Consider the following 17424-nt stretch of genomic DNA (forward strand, 5'->3'; position numbering starts at 1 on the left):
GATAGGTAAAAATAGGGACAGATTAGCTAGATGAGGACAGATTAGATAGAAAAAATAGGGACAGATTAGACACATAAAGACACATAACGTAGGGACAGATTAGCTGGATAAAAACAGATTCGGTAGATAATTTAGGGACAGATTAGATCGATTAAGAGAGATTAGCTACATAAAGACAGATTAGATTGATAAAATAGGGACAGATTAGCTAGATAAAGACAGATTCGATCGATAAGATAAATACAGATTCAATCGATAAAATAAAGACAGATTAGATAGATAGGATAGGGACAGATTAGACAGACAAAATAGGGACAGATTAGCTGGATAAAGACATAAGGTATCTGACATAGTGACAGATTAGATAGGTAATAAAGGGACATTTTACATAGATAAACCCAGATTAGATCAATAAAATAGAGACAGATTAGATAGATAAGGACAGATATGATGGATGGATGTTATCTATGAATAGAAGATGCAGACACAGACATGGTGACGTTTCATTTGTGTATGTGTGGTATACATCATTCATATTTCACAGAAGAGGCAAACGATCCCGACATCTCCCACAGGAAAACAATAATCTTCCATTTCAAAGCCTTGAGATTCCAGATTTGGCTGGTGCAATGTTGATGTTTTGCAAAAGGGAACTCGCAGATGTCACCTGCAACCAGGCTCTTATTAGACGGTACCAGCTGTCACCAGTCCATCTCAAAGGTTCTCTGCTCATCTGGCAACAACATTAGATACTTGTGTTAACTAACAGTTAAACTGTGTATCTAATAAAGTGGCATGTTGCACCACTATCTATCCACCCATTCAATCCAAGGTTAACATGTTCATTACAGTAAATTTAGCACAATCAATAGCCTGAGGAATATAGATTTTCAAAGTCATTGACTTCATACACTGTTTCATTGAGGTTTCAGTGACAGGGATATCAGTTTTTAACCTCTTCACCCCCCGAGTTCCATCTCTCCGTCCATCAAGCCGAGGAGCGAAACAAGTGCAGATATCCTTAATGAATAATTGATGACGCTGCGTAACAGTATTGCAGAGCAGCACTGAATCGCCTGCTGCACTCGACTCTCGAGCACAGGCAGAGAGAGAGAGAGAAGCAGGTGTGAACACAGCTTGTGCGTGAACACAGTGTGTGTGTTGCACACTTGGCTGGTATCTGGGGCAAAGTGTGACTCTTTGTGTGTGTGTGTGTGTGTTGAAGACGGAATCCTGCAGGAGTCCCACACAACACAACACAACACAACACATCACAACCCTACCACTTTCTTGTGAAAGCAGTGTGAAGCTGGTTTTTCCTTCCCATTTCCTGTCCTCTCCTCTGTGACTCTCCTGAGGATTTTGTCCGTGGACAACCTTTGCTCCACCTGTCAGGCAACTGACTGCATCAAACAGCTCATGTGCTGAAGAAGCCACACAGAGGTGGAGTTTAAATGACCAGCAGAGGGTGCTAAAGTCACCCCCTTCTATATATTTAGTGGAAATTTACATCAAATCAAATAGTATATGATAGATACAGTGTTTTAGACTAAATACTATCTATTTAAGTTTAGAAAGTACAGCTATTTTTGTTATTTTATCTCCTTACTTGTTTTTTCCAACTTGTGTTGTTTTCACCTGCTTTTTGTCTGCATTAATTGACCAAATTTTAAGTTAAAAACACATAAGTCGCTCTCAGTTTGGCGATAAGTGAAAAGTGTTACAGATACAGTATCCGACTGACCATGACACATCCGAACTACACGAGAGGCTATTTTGGATTTATACAGTTAGATCAAACAAGGATTTCTTTACTCAGAGTGGAAATGCGTGCCAAAATACGCCTCTACTCAGCATCCTGTGCATGTTACATAACAAGCGGGGCTACGAGAATGTAAAAACAGGCATGTGAATGAGAAAGAACTTTGATTAATAATTAAAGAGCCATGTTAGAAAAGCATATACTGGAATACCATGGAACAGGAAACTGGAGTAAATTTACATAATGAGGTGAAATAAAATAGATTTTTATATCATTATATAACAAACGATACATTGCATCTACACTGAAATCAGCGACACATATCGATAAAGTCAATTTGGTTAAGATGACCTAAAAGAGAACCTGAAGATGGAGAGAGTTAGTGTGAAGACTCACAGGAGCTGGTGAAATAAAACAGCGAGTTAAGTGTTTGAGAGTATCCAGTTTCATTGATTCAGCAGGAAGCAATAAATGCAGAAACGACTAAAAAACGGATTGACAGGTGAGAAAAGTGATGAATGATGGAGGGAACGGGAGGAAAAAAGCACGTCTTTTAAAAGGTATACGCTTTAGTGGTCTCCTGACCAAGGTCGAACTGAACCACACCCAGCAACAACAAATAACAAGCCGATATGTGGACGAAAACGACAACAACACACCTAAAGGTTGAGAATAATATCTGCACTGACGATTACCTGACTTTTTACTAGTTAAAACGTACGGTCGACATTTATTTTTTATTTTGCTATATTCATCGGTTTAAGTGATTTTTAAGATTTAAACCAGTTCCTCTAATGATTTTTCAGGTTTCTTTGCTTGATATAACAAAGAAATCTGACATAATATAATATGTATTTTAATAATCAATAAAATATTCAACAGATTAAGCGATTATTAAAAAAATCGCTAGCTGCAGCCCTAGTTTACCCTTTTTCTATTGTTTCTATTAACTATATATCATTAACAGACGTGTCTACTGTGTCTCTGTTACTGAGACTATTGTTATTTGGTATTTGATCAACTGTATTGTGTCAGAGATTTCTCATACTCGATTAATCTCAGAAAATAAATCAACAGATTATGAAAATAACGGTAAGTTGCAGCTCTACTCGGAGCATTTCTGTAAAAGAGCAATACACACATTCATACACAACGAGCTTAGTTACTAAACGGTTTTAACAGAGCAGGATGAACAGCGTCTATTGGAAGTATCATTACAACCTCCCGTACACGTATAAATACTCTCTCCATCACTTGCTCTCTCCATCACACACACACGCATGGGATGCAGAAGTGTTTCCACCCGTGTGTGTGTGTATGTAGGTAATAAAAGGTCTGTGCCTGAGGGGATGCAGAGGCCAACGTCACAGCGCTTTATGCTCCGACAAACACTTTCTTCATTACTAGCAGACTAACTGTCCTGCAACGCCTCGAGCTCCGCCATCTATTCTCCTTCACTTAGACTCTACAGCGGTAACGGCTGGAGAGGAGAGTGGCAGCAGGAGCGAGGGAACGGGGGGGAGAGTTATAGCAGAGAAAAGAGATGAGGTAATGATGAATGTACCACCAGTCATCAATGAAAATGTATAATTTACCAAGTCATTCTGCAGAAAACTGCCACTCTGTCTGTGTACATTTGATGAAACTGGTGGAAAAATACAAAAAAACATTGGTGCTCAACATTGGTGACCTCATGTAAATGAGGTTAAAATAGATTTTCAGTGCTGCATGTGGAGGTAAGGGAAATGAAATATGGATGTGTGTGTGTGTGTGTAAGAGCATATACAGTACAATACACTTTGCATGTGTAGGTTACATTTAAACGACAGTGTTTCTAGGGGAGATAATCAACACTGGTGCCAGAGCCAACTGCTGGCATTTTCCAGGGTCAGTTTGGTGTGAATGCACAACACACGCATGCACACAGGTTCACACAGCTATCCTTTTGAGGACCCTCGCTGACTTCGTCAAATCTTAGCCCTAAACATAACCTGTTCCTCAGAGATGAGGTTCTGTCCCACTAGGACCAGATTGTGGTCTCCATGAGGACTACTGGTCCTGACAAGGTCAGGTGTTTATTCCAGAAAAAGGTCCTAAAGTGGCAACAAGAACAGAACACACACATCAGTAACAAAATACCATCCTGCCGTTCCTCCTTATTATTCTGAGTACATTTAGACGACATGATATTCAGACTATTATTACAGAGGACACTGTGCCTGTGCAGCCTCTATTGTGCAGAAAGCTGAGAATCAGATTGGAGGAACGGCGGAGAGAGTGAATGTTGATGATGTCAGTCTTCAAGGTCCTCTAAGACGACACTAGGTGGCGACATCCAACTCTGCCACAGAGTGGCCGACTGTGCTGCTGACTAAGGCTCTGGCTGACAGTGTGTGTGTGTCACTTCTACATACATGTGCGTTGTACATGTGATGGAGCATGAGGCTCAGCTGACCTTGTAAAGATGCTGCATTCACACCGATTCTTCCTCAAGGAACAACAACCCCCCACCTTCTACCTCATTCCTCACTCTCGTCCTCTACCCAAACTGATATAATATGGAGTGGGATAATGCAGCTGAGGCATTATCTGAACAATATGTGTTTAATTGTGTGGAGGAAGTTAATTTTTCCACATCTAAATAACTCTCAGCACTCCCATTTTGTTTCCCTGCCGACTGAAAACATTAAGCCCTAAAAAAAAATGACAGACGCTCCATCCCCCCCTTCTCTCACTTAATTTCTCTTGTTTCTATCCCTCTGAACGTGGATCTATAATGTTTGGTGCAAACTCAGAGGCTGAGAGAGAAGAGAAAAGGGGGAGGTGTTAAGACATGAAAACATGATCTTGCAGCAATGCAATGTGCTGCAAGTAACTGCGGCAGAGGGGAGGGGGAGAAACGGGTAGGAGCTGTGTAGTCTATATTAAAGCAGGAGAATTGATTATCGGACGAATGAAGGAATGTACTCTATGAGCAGGAAGAGAGGGAAAGGGAAGGGGTTGGGCAACCGGCGCTCTGCATCAGCTTAAGGTAAAATCTCTAGGGTCAGCCAATTAGTGGCCCGGGTGACACCACTATCCCACCAGCCCGCTACTAAATCCTGTGCCACAAGACAACCCACGTGCCTCCGTTCAATAAACATGTGAGCTCATATACGGCCACATGAATGACTGATGACACGCGAGAAAGGGGAAAAAAATCTAATTATATGTGGTGATTTTTAAAGATGGATGATGTATTTAATGCCAATCGTCACCTGCATTAATCAGATAGGTATGAGGTACATATTCACCTTCTTTGTGCAATTTTTGTCCAAAAAACGCCATAATAACATTACTATTTTTTTGGCTCATGTCCATTAACAAGTTTTACAAAATGTAACAACACTTCTCACTAAACTATTCACCATCAAAGAACAAAACAAAGGAGTAGGAAGAGGAAATGTCTTGAAATATTGAGCTCATCTTATTTTAGAACATAAATGTAAATCAACACTAGTCATTCATACTTTTTTTACGTACATAGGCAAATTGGACACTCTATATTGACCATAGGTGTGAGTGTAAGTGTGTCTCTGTGATGGACTGGTGACCAGTCAGATTATGCCCCACCGTTCGCCCTATGTCAGCTGGGATTGGCACCAGCGACCCCCGCGACCCTCATATGGATAAAGCGGTAGAAAACGGATGGATGGATGGACTTACAATTGTTGCCAAGGGAATTCCACAGTCATCTGAAATGAAATACTTCCTCATTTGACTTCAACATAAAGCATCATCCTCATTTACCTCAGGTAAATGTTGATTTCTGGCTTAAACCTAAAAAATGAATTACCAGCCCTACAGATAATGTAAGTAGAGCTACTATTGCACATAAACCTTCTGTCCGACCAGAGTCAAAACACCACAGTTCCTACCCTCCAGCTACTACCTGGAAATAAAATTTAAAAAATAAGACAACCGCTACATTATTTTGGACTGATAAGGAGGCCAATTTCATGCTCGGCGTAAAGAATTGAATAGTTTTAAGTGAACGGAGACAACTCTGAATGATAACAACTTGCTGTGAGCTAAACTGAAACCCGAGGACACCATTCATTCAATCAGGTCATTTCCCCCCCACTACTGCTTGTATACAATAGTCCAATCAGTCAAGCTACAACCAAAGAGTGCTCACCATCAGTATTCAACCTTTGACAATCTTCCTACACTAACCACACACTCATCTACATGAACACAGATAGATTTGATTTGACTTTTTCACAGGCTGTGAGATCTGCGTCTCCGCAATTTCTGCCTCTATTGTACTGCTGCTGTATTCTGATTGTACTGCTTCATATAAACAATGTCCCTGCTACACACTTTTTCTGTGATGTTAGTGATTTCAACTGAAGTAATATCTCCTCAGCTATCAAAGTCAGAAGCCGTTCAACAAATCACATAATCTCCCTCAGCAGATGGAGTCGCTTCGTTGCTAAAACGCCGGAACCGGGAAATAAAATTTTTTCCTTGACAAGTGGACGACTCGATCTGCTGAGGATGTGATATGATCAACAGCCCCGGAATTGAGTGGACCTTAGATAAGACAGTGTCTTTGGTCGTTGTTCAGTTTTGAAGCCTCAGGTGTTTGTGTGCAGGTTTAGTCGGTGCCATCTTGGTTTGTTTGGGGTGTTTTTCCAAATCAGTAGAGACCATTAATGGATGGAGTGATGGAAGAATCTTATGATTTGTTCATAACATCCTTCTTTAATCCACTTGAACTGAAAACCTAGAGCATTAAAGCCCGTGGAGCAGTTTGTTTGGGTTGGTGTGAAACCCAATATAAGCACTGCATTTATGAACAACAGCCTCAGTGCTCTCACTCACATCACAACCAGGAGAAGAGCTGCTGCAGGTCTGGGAGGCGCTAACTTTCTAGAGCGTCCTCTGCAGGAACAGTAAGGCAGCACATTTAGCCCAGCATCGTAACCGTGGAACAAAGGGAAGGGAACTGACTCACCGCTGTTTCCCGGCAGCAGGCAGGAGGAAGCTATAAGGGCACACAGTGCAGGAGGTGAGTGCACAGGATCCATCCTCCTGCCCATGGCTGAGAAACAGCAGGCAGACAGCTGTGTGGGGCTCTGTGGTGGAGATGCTACGGGGGCTAAAGATGCTACAGAGGAGAACATGGACGGATGGCGTTCAAACAAAAGTTCTTGAACTGGGATTTGTCTATTTACTCAAAACTAAAAGTCAGACTAATTAAAAAATGTATGGCATTTCTACTTTTGTTTATACATCAGAAATGTCCAGTATAAACCGTCTTTTCTCTCCCCCTTGCTGTCGCTTTCGTCCCGACCAGTCGTGTCAGATAGACGCACAATTTTGAGTGTATGTTGTGATTTGGCGCTATACAAATACAACTGAATTTAGTTGAATATCATACCCACTTCCAAGGTGCCAACAACAGACGTTTTTTTGGGAAAACTACTGCCAAGAAAAAGGCAGAGCGATCCAAGACCAGAGTGAACATCTGTGCTGCGTTTTCAATGGTGGCGACAACTGGAAGCCCAGAAAGGGCTGCAAAGTGATGCCTTGGTGGCCCCATTTCTATTGGACAGATAGGCTAACTTTATCTTTGTGATCTTTTGAGAATGTTTGTTGTTTTTCCGCATCACCTAAAAGTATCGAGAGTTACCGACGCTGTAATGCTCACGAATACGTGTGAAACAAGCATTGCGCGTTCTTGTGCTCAGGAGGCGTAGCTTCGGAGGGAAGTCTGAAGAAAGGGGCTTGGACATCCCATGATGTCCCCACACACTCTAAAATACTCCCTGCTTTATCATTTATTGGACTAACTAAATGATCTGCAGGTGAATAATTTTTATCATAAAAGGGGATGTATGGTTGAAGGCCTTATAATGTTTGTTCATGTTCATGTGTACATTTCATTGACCTTTCTCCCAAACAGCAGTGCATCACTACATGTGAAGCGTGAAGAGGATCACATCACAGTGACATCTGCCCCCCAAGGGGATTCAGATGAAGGCATTTACAAATGGCTAAGCTTTTAATAACATGTCTAATGCTAGAACACTGTGATGACACCTGACACAAGGATTAGATGACTCAACAAATCTGCGCTCTACTAACTTGACATCAAGGAGAACAGCGTGATACTCCAAGGCAACAATTAGAGCCAAACTCTTAGGTTTTTGTAATGACATCGTCTGCAGCGGATCGTTTGTGTCATAAAAACGAAATCGGCTCGCTTCCTTTAAAGCTCCAGTAAACGTCTGTACTGACTTATTTCTGGGACGCCACTTTGGACATTGCAGGTTTAATGCAGGAAATTCAGAAGCCAATCATAAACTCAATGTTCTCCTGCACAACGTATTAAATGAATCAAGACATTAGCTATTGTCTGAAGTCAGACAAGTGGAACCGAGATTTACAGCGGGGGGAAGCATGTGCTGCAGAAGTCTACTGTACCGCAGGGTCTTCGATTCAATTATTCCTCTTCCCTCTCCGGTAGGAAACAAAGAAAGGAATCATCTTATCAGTCGAGAAAAATACGACACCCGTCACCCAATATGGAAGGGAAGCGTGCAGAGTCACCCTGGGGTCACCAACTCTCTTCTGATATTTCACCACTTTTTCGCTTTTCACTCCTCTGCTGTGATTCTACCTCTGGCCTATAAAAAGTACTGTACATCCCACACACACACGCACACACAAGCCTTCCTGCACTGACATCCTCACCTTAAACACACACATTTAAAAAATACATATATAGACCAGCACATTGTGTAAATCCATGTGTATTTTTGCCACATTAGATAACAAAACCATGTCTTTTTAACCATGTACATAGTTCTTCATGCTCACATTCACAACACTGACATGTCGGCAATAACCTGGTATGTTTGCCCTGTTATTTTAGCATGTTAACATGGATGAAAAGCCAGTGCATCATGTATTACAACCTATCCTGAGAGACACCGATCCAAAACAAATTTTAGTTTTTCTTAAAATCTTCTTCTTTTTTTTCTTACACCTCTAACGTTTAGTGTCATCTTTCAGACGCGATCAGGCTTTTAGCTAGCAGGGGTGCATAATCTAAGAAATTAGACACCCTACTTTTAGGCAGGACACCCTATTTTTTCCCTCCGGCTTTCCCCGATAACTTCGCCGAATGCGATCAAAATTCACCGATTCAAGCCTTCCGCGCTGTCGCCGCCATGTTTGTTGAAATCTCGCTAAGCTCACATCTCGCATTACATTGGTCGATTGAATAAGTAGACAATAAGGCTGGTAGTCAGGTAAGAAGGAATAAGAAATAGTATAAACTGTAACAACAATTTTAGCCATGCATAATGGACACCCTTCCACCCACCATTCCTAGCCGAGACGCAATGTGGTCAGTATCAAGGGCGCCGTCCTCTACAGCTCGTTTCCTAGACCCTGATTTTTTATTCTTTTTCCCAGACAACTTTATTTATTGATGACTATCCGTGTGTGAGGAGAATTTCAACAAATACCAAAAAAACTACTGACTCATGCTTTTAGCATGAAAGCACAAAAACAATAAAGGTCAGTTAAATGGCCCATGCAAAGGAATCTCATCTTTTATTTAAAGCCGAACACAAAAGTAATCAGTCAATCAATTGCCGTGTCGCACACCAAATGTTCCAGACAATCAGTCAAAGGGAGATGCTGCAGAGTCTGAGGATATCACGGCAGAGCTCTCTGGACATCAAACTGCACCAAGATCCCCATCCCTCCGCCTGTCCGTTCCTCTCTCCTCTCTCATCAGCCAGCACAGGCTTAAAGGGAAAGAGCTCAGGTTGGGTAACGGACACCGAAAGCTTTTTCCTTTTCACAACAAGCTGTCCGGCAACGACCTATCAAATTCCTCCAAGATGATATCACCTCCTTCTCGTCTCATTTTCATTCACCTCGTCTCTCTCTCTCTCTCCCTCTTTTGTTTTTTGGTCATGATGAGGATCCATTTCAATAACCCTGATCTCTGAATTCTTGTTTCAGGGAGTTACGTAAGAGCTGCGGTATCAGAATAACAATTGGGAGGAGAGATTAGCGCAATCTGCCACATGGAGAGGGAGGGAGGGAGGGAGACACTCTCAAATCTAAGGAGGAAGACCCTCTTGATATGACACATCATATGTGCACAGAAAAATACTGCTGCTACAGCTGAGATATACATTTTTTTTTAGGTTTTCACAAACACGACCTAGAGGTGAAAGCTTACATTTTGTTAAAAGGGTTTCTTTCATGATAGATGAATGGACAATAGAAGAATCAAACTCCGATTTCCCCATCACTGTCATTTAAAAATACCCTCAGGCTTTGGAGTTTTGGGGAAGTCGACAAGGAGTGTCTGCTGGATGCTTTATGTGCATTTAATGATTTTTTTCCTCCCTATTTTAACTGTAAATTGGCTTTTTCTCTTAAATCAAAGGGGACCTAAATGGACGTGGTAAGCTACTTTGGAAGAAAAAAATCACTCAGTCTCTGCACGCTCATAAATAAATGCTGTGGCCCTGGTAAAGAGAGAGAGAGAGAGGTGGGGGCTGGAGAAGTGGCCTCACATGCACCTTCCATTCCCATTTTAATTACAGGAGAGTATAAGGCTGCAGCTACTGGTCCAACCTGCCCCAGCAGCACTTACTGTAGAGGCCAGAGCTGGACTCACTGAGACTCATTCTTCCCAGGATCTATCAGCATGAGTGAGTGCCTCAGCCCGGGCCTGCTGAGTCATCCGTCTGAGGGGTTCCACAGGGTAGACACGCATACACATCCCTCAAACAAAATTGTGTGTATAACATTTATAGTTTCCCAAAGAGGGATTTTTGTCAAGACAGCGATGAGGACTTGATTTTAAAAGAAATGTCACGCGAGAAACCTGCAACTGAAATGACATATATGGATTAAACTCACCTCCTGGTCTGACATGAAGGGAGGGGTTGATTGGATTCATACAGAAAATGTAGTGTTAACACTTTTGATTATTGATTAATTGGTTAAGCCAATGCCACATGTGCTGCTCTCAGCTTAGCTGTGAGAATGTGTGTTTTTTTGTTTTGTTTTTTTAAATGTACATTTGTTACATTTGGTACCAAGAAATGTGTGATTTACTCATTTTCATGGAGCACATATTTGATTATTCCCTCAAGTGAAGGATAAAGTGGTAGAAGACAATTGAATGGATGGGAATACCAGTTAATAGTGACCGAACAATGGCTACCAGGGCTGGACAATCACAAAATAATCCAAATCACAGTATGACCAAGGGCTGAAATGATTATTAATCGATAAATAAATTAATCGTCAACTATTTTGATAATCTATTAATGGGTTTTGAGTGTGTTTTCAGTGATTAAAACAAGTTTTCTGATTTTTCAGCTTCTTTAATGTGAATATGTTCTGGTTTCTTTGCTCCATCTCACAAAGAAACCATTAAAATTTAATTTCCAGGTCTGAGAAACGTTTTCTGATATTTTATGGACCAAACAAGTTCTCGATAAGAAAAAAATAATTTAAAGATTACACTTCAAATTATTTCATTATGATAAAATGTGTGACACTAGATGAAATTCTGCAGTGGTGCCAGAATCATCTGGCCCAAAAGTCTTGATCTTCAGATGAAAAATAGTTTGTTGACAGACAAACATGTCAAATATATATAATATAAATCTCTTTCAGGAAAATGGCTGTTAATATACAAAAATAATCACAATATGACTTTTTTTTAACTGTATCATTGAGTTCTTTGTCGTTAAACACCATTTATAAATCTATGTTTGAATTAAATGTTATCTGAGCCAATGAGGAAAACAATCCCCATATCTGATATTTGACCTGGAGACGACTTCATTTAAAATGAGAGAACAAACGGGTGTTAGAGTTGACTGTGATGGGCTTAATCACTGCTGCAGTCCTAATCCACTGCACCAATCCTGCACACACACACACACACACACACACACACATACATTAACACAGCATCAACACAGACAGACACAGCACTACAGCACCAATCTGTCTCAGACACATTAACCTCAGTGCAGTGAAGACGCTGCTTCCTGTTCAGGGAGAGAGAGAGGGCAAGAGATTTTTGGAGGACAAACTGAGGATGAGACTGGAATGCTGATCCACTGCTGCCACATATATATTGTTTAGTAAACCAGAGCGTCTGTACACCTGACTTTTACTGTCCAGAAAGCCTGATTGGCTGCAGTCTGAAGCAGCACCTCCGAGTGCCAGACAATAAACAGCAACATTAGAGCCATCGTGCATGATCACGAGCAGACTCGGTGTATCGAAGAATCTGAGAAACACTCAGTCAAACGTCGTATGCAAACATTCATAATGAGCTTTCAGCTGTGTCAAACACAGACTTCATATAATATATGTTTATTATTCTGATCATCCTTGTAATCTATTACTACCATCACTGTAATATTGACCAGTCCACGCTCCCTTGAATGGGATAAAACAATAACATTATATTTAAAGAATAATCAGATAACCAATTAGAAAGTATTGTACAGTTAAGATCCAGCTTTAAATAAGAGTAACTAAAAACTTCCAATGATCACTTGGTAATGAGGGAATAATTATCGACTTACTTAATAACATCCTGTGCTCAGAAGTAATATCTTTAACAGGCCTTGTAGTGTTACAGGAAAATGTTTAATTTCAAAAAAGTCTTAAGATATTGGGATTTTTTTCCCCCCATTAGTTGACCAAGCTACATTTTATCGGCAACATTAATCTTTAAATTATTACTTAAAAGGTAAAGTTTCGGTTGGACAACATACCGTAATAATTAATTTGATAAAAATAAAAACTAATCCTTATTTTCAGCTCTTATCACTCAAGTAAAAATGATAACCAGTGCACCCCCATCAATTGGTTTTTCAAAATAAGGAACTGCTTATTTGATTTTCAAAATAAAAGGAAATATTAAATAACGGATAACGTGCATTTCCCGTTTCGTCTAGTTTTGATTTTCCCATCCAATGTAAGTTATTGTACTGTAAGTTAAGTAAAGTTACAAAGATTTACATTTCTACGATCAATAACATTTAAACTAAACATTGTCGAAACGCACGCAAGAATCATAGCAACGTAGACAACAAGCTACAACATAATTTTCATCAAAAAGGGCTCGAGAAACTACACCGATCTATACGTGCAGTTACATCAGTGGGACCAGAGAGCAGGGACCGTCTACAAAGTGCAACACCCGAAAAAAATATTAAATAACTCCACAATAATTCAGTGTAGTTTCATCAAACTTTCTATAAACTTTACTGCTGTACTGTACATGATACGACACCAATAGACTTGAAAAAATATGTTCCCGAATTAGTGTTCACTGTAACACAACGTACACACGTTCAATCATAGGAACAAAAAGGCAAAATACTGGATAAGTTAAGCAGCCTGGGAGTTCGCCATAAAAAATATTCACATATTGTAGCAGAGAAACAACTGGTTACAGTGGGGACAGCAGATCTCATTATGGTCGTTAAGAGCCTGACTGAAAAACTTTGGTGACTTTTACGACCAGCTCATAAGACAAATTGAGATCATTGTTAAAAATAGCACTGACTGTTTAACTTTTCAATAAAAACACCATCTGTTTATCGTTTATCTTCTAAAGACACACACGGCTCGTGTCTGTGGTGATAGGGGGGGGCGATATTGGCAAAAAAAAAATCTAAATTTTTTATTTTTATTTTAACAATATCGATATTTAGTCGATATCCTTTATATCCGAGTTATAATTAAGAGATTGCTGCTTACAGAGTATATCAATGGACACAATATTACTTATTTATTGAACATTTAAACTTAAAATGTAAAAATAAAGAAAGAGTTTCAAACAAACATCATTAATATAAACAAAAGCCCCAATTTCTTTGACACTTTGACTATATACTGTATAGACCAATTAGTCAGTCAGTTTGTCAAAAAAATAAGTTCGAACTAATTTATGACTCTTAATTTGTTCAATTAATTGTCAATTGTCAATTTGCACATGGTTAAAACACACATGGCACCTCTAGTGGTGACACAAAGTAATGCAGGGAAGACTGCAGTGAACTTTAGGTTAAGGAATTATCCCCGGTTCTCAGAAACATGATTGAGGTAGTGAGATACTATGAATGCTCACCTGAGGTGTGGAGCAACAGAAGTTACACACTGGAGCTTTAAGTTTAAGCTGTTTTTATGTTTGATTTAAAAAACACTGCCGGTAACTACTCACATGTGAAGAAAGCATGGGCCATCATAATAGTTTACTATTCTTATTCTTAAAGAAATATTTCCAGACTTCTGACCCGTTGTTGTCAGGTGAACCACTTTGCTCTAAAGCATTAGATGTAAACACAAACACACACAGAATGAGTTGAAAATGGCTGCTGACGTGGAAAAAGGCCTTTGTTCGCATTCCGACAACGCTCATTTTTCAACGAGGAGCAAACTCATCAATAAAAGTAATTTGAGGACAACATTATCCAGTGCTCAGCACCTGACCTGTGCTGTATTATACCACTACACCAGGAAGCCAATTAAAATGGCACATCCACCCTTTGATGACTAATTGTTACCTGATTTGTGTCTCCATGGAGAGGCAAATAATCATGTTAAACACCAACACTAGATCAAAGAGATGGAAATGATAAAGCGGGTCAGCGAAGGAGGGAGCGAATCAATGAACGGCTATAGCAGATCCGTAAATTAGAAGGAATTTCTTAAAATTAAATTAGGAGTCTTTTGACTGTAAAACACCAGCGAGCAGCCCCTAGAGGGCACAACACTCATCAGACCAAAGTCAACCAAAGGATATTAATTAGATGATGGCGTACAGCGACCGACTGACACCGCCATCCATTTACAGCTGGGCTATTGTGCCCGAAATACCTGAGCGACAATTAATCAACCACTATAAGGTGAAACAATTCTCTGTATGAGGCATGTAAACGATCAATACAAGAGGCTCTGAGTCATTCCTCATAGGATAACTCAGAACACATAAAACACGCAGGATTAATGAAATATCTACAGTAAACATGGGCGCACAAGAACGTTTGATTGCAAGGTAACAAACTCATGTGTGCGATAAATGTCTTCATGTACATATAAAACTATGATGACCTTGCCAACACTGCGAGGTTGGGGGCATTTCCAAGATGTCGGCCCGACACTGATGGAAAACCAGGATAACACAGGTGTCGAGAGGCAAATAAAGAACAACCACCAAGTGCAACGGCGGTGGCTTTGTTCGTTCTGCTACGATGAACAACTGGTCATTTTCTGACTTGTTAGCTGCAGGCATCAGGGAAGGAAAACAAAAAAAGGGGGGGAACTGGAGAGAAAGAGAGACAGATATGAGGAAGCACCCCCCCCCCCCCTCTTCAGTATGAATATCTGCAGAAATGGCTGTAAGCTGCTGTTAAGTAAAGGAAGCGAGGTTGGGAGGGGAAGCTGGAGTGAAGCTTATTTAAAAGACTTAAGCTGCATGGTTATGTAAGTGATGGGGGGATTCTCTGAAACCACACACTTTCAGTCAAAGTTGGGCTGCATCAGAACAGAATTCTCATTCATACTGTCAGCAGTGACCCGAGTTTGCACACATCACCCACAAGCATCTGTGTATTGTTTCAGCAAAAACATGAATAGTGTCTCTTAATGAAGGCAGAGGCGGATATGAGTCACAGTTAGAGGTGTCTTCCCCCATTCAAACTTAGAAAGAAACAAACTTCTTTTTTTTGAAGAAGTGACAGCCCCAGTCACAGACTCATGTTAGTCATCACGCAGAGTGGCAGCATGTTTGTCTGTGTTGAAAAGACTGGGCCGACTCTCAAATTCCTTGCTGAGATACAACAACCCCAGGTACATGTGAGTCATACCTCCTCGTCTCTATCCCGTCTATACTTTTGCTCCAACACACCGTCTAAAACCTTTCTCACTCTACTCACAAGCAAAGAAAAAATCAAAACCCTGGCAGCAGCATTTCAGTGATGCCTCTCCTCTCTGGAGTGAAAGAGGAAGCTGAGTCCATAACACTGTCTCTACTGCATCAGCATCAGATTGGTTTACAGCCTGCCTGGCACGGTGCAGCCTCACAGGGCGACTGGACTCATGCTCAAGTCGCCGAGGGCCAATTTGCCAACCAATACACACCAGCACAATCTGCAGATGACTAATTTTTTTCATTAATGAGTTTGGGTGAAATGCGACAAAGCAGCCAAAAGGGATAAAGTCGACCCCGCTTGATGACACCGTCCTTTCCTGCAGTGAATGAGAGATTTATTGTTTACAACGAGCCCCACACACCACCACAGCTTGGGATTGGTCGCACTGAAGGAAGCCTGCAGGTATTGCTCTGCGGTCATTAGAGACGCCAAAATAGAGGGGGGAAAAAAGCTCCACCACGACTGGTGCTGTGGTGGAATTTCTCTCACTGACATGATACCGCAGTGTGGAAACAAAAGCGAGAGAGGGGACAGAGAGAGAGGGGATGAGGGAGATGTGGAGAGGGACACAGAGAGAGAGAGAGAGAGTACTACACTGCCTTATCAGACGGCTCGGACAGGACAGTCAATAAAGCAGGTATAAAGCAGTCGAGAGGAGTAGGGAGACATGCAGTGTGTGTTGTACCGTTTCCCCCGTGTCTGTATGTGCAGGACATACATGTGAGTGTCACACAGTAGAAACACACATTCATGATTGGGTTTCCATGTGTGCCCCCTGGAACCCCCTGACCACAGCTTAGCATGATAGAGAAAGAAGACGGGGTGGGGGGGGGTTGGCATCTCAACCTTACTCCCCATATCAGCACCCCCCCCAACCCACCACCAACACCTCACCCCACCCATGACCACCCGATCTGGGAGTAGTCCCAGTACCTTGCGCTTTTTATCCCGCGAGCGACTCCTCCGTTTGAACTTCTCCTCCTCCTTCTCCTTGCGCTCCTGCTCGGCGGCGGCTTCTAAATCCTTGTTCTTGCGGAGATGTTTGGCCGCTTGTGCCATGGCGTTGGCGGAGGTGGGGGTCTCGGAGCGCCGTCGGTGTGTGCAGGTCCTGCGGGTGGGGGACGGGGGGGACTACCTGGTCCGGACTGCTGCTGCTGCTGCTGCTGCTGCCGCCGCCGCTGCTGCCGTGTGTTCCTGCAGAGTCTGCGAGCGCGCTCACCCTCTCTGCCTCCTACTCCTCCTCCTCCTCTTCAGCAGTGCAGTCACACACACATCGGCAGTCCTCAACCGTCTGCTGTGGGATGCTACTGCAGCGCAACTCTCTCTCTCGCTCTCCCTCCCTCTCTCTCTCTCCAAAGCTCTCACGGACGTCCTTTTTCAAATGCTCATAAACACTTCCTTCGCTCAGTTTTGTATTTATTGCTCTCCTCCTCGGTCTTCCTTTGTCTGTGTGCGAAAGAAAATAAGTGAAAAGAAACACGGGTTCTCCTTCTTATCTGGTTGTTTCCCCTTCTTTACATCACCCTTCTCTCATGCTGTGAAAATGCTCCTATACCCTTCCCCATTAACAAAGATTAAAAAGGAATGAACTGGCAGCCAGTTGAGGAGCAGCTCGAGCAGCTTTTAAATCAAAGTCGGCTCTGCCTCCTCACATTGTATTGATTTTGTTTCCTTTTT

The 17424-nt window shown here is 41.6% G+C and overlaps 1 protein-coding gene across 1 annotated transcript in view; it reads right to left on the bottom strand.

Annotated features, from left to right (window-relative positions):
* Positions 1-16806, bottom strand: part of LOC310939702 (ankyrin-1-like) — a gene marked incomplete at its 5' end in the record, with an annotated part of 85024 nt that extends 68218 nt beyond the window's left edge. Inside the window, one exon of the mRNA XM_083904517.1 lies at positions 16681-16806. Coding sequence (XP_083760643.1) covers positions 16681-16806 — 126 coding nt within the window. The remainder of the gene's footprint in view (positions 1-16680) is intronic.
* Positions 16807-17424: the final 618 nt, after the last annotated feature.

This window comes from Microchirus variegatus (assembly GCF_963457635.1).
Source record: "Microchirus variegatus genome assembly, chromosome: 18".
NCBI lineage: Eukaryota > Metazoa > Chordata > Actinopteri > Pleuronectiformes > Soleidae > Microchirus > Microchirus variegatus.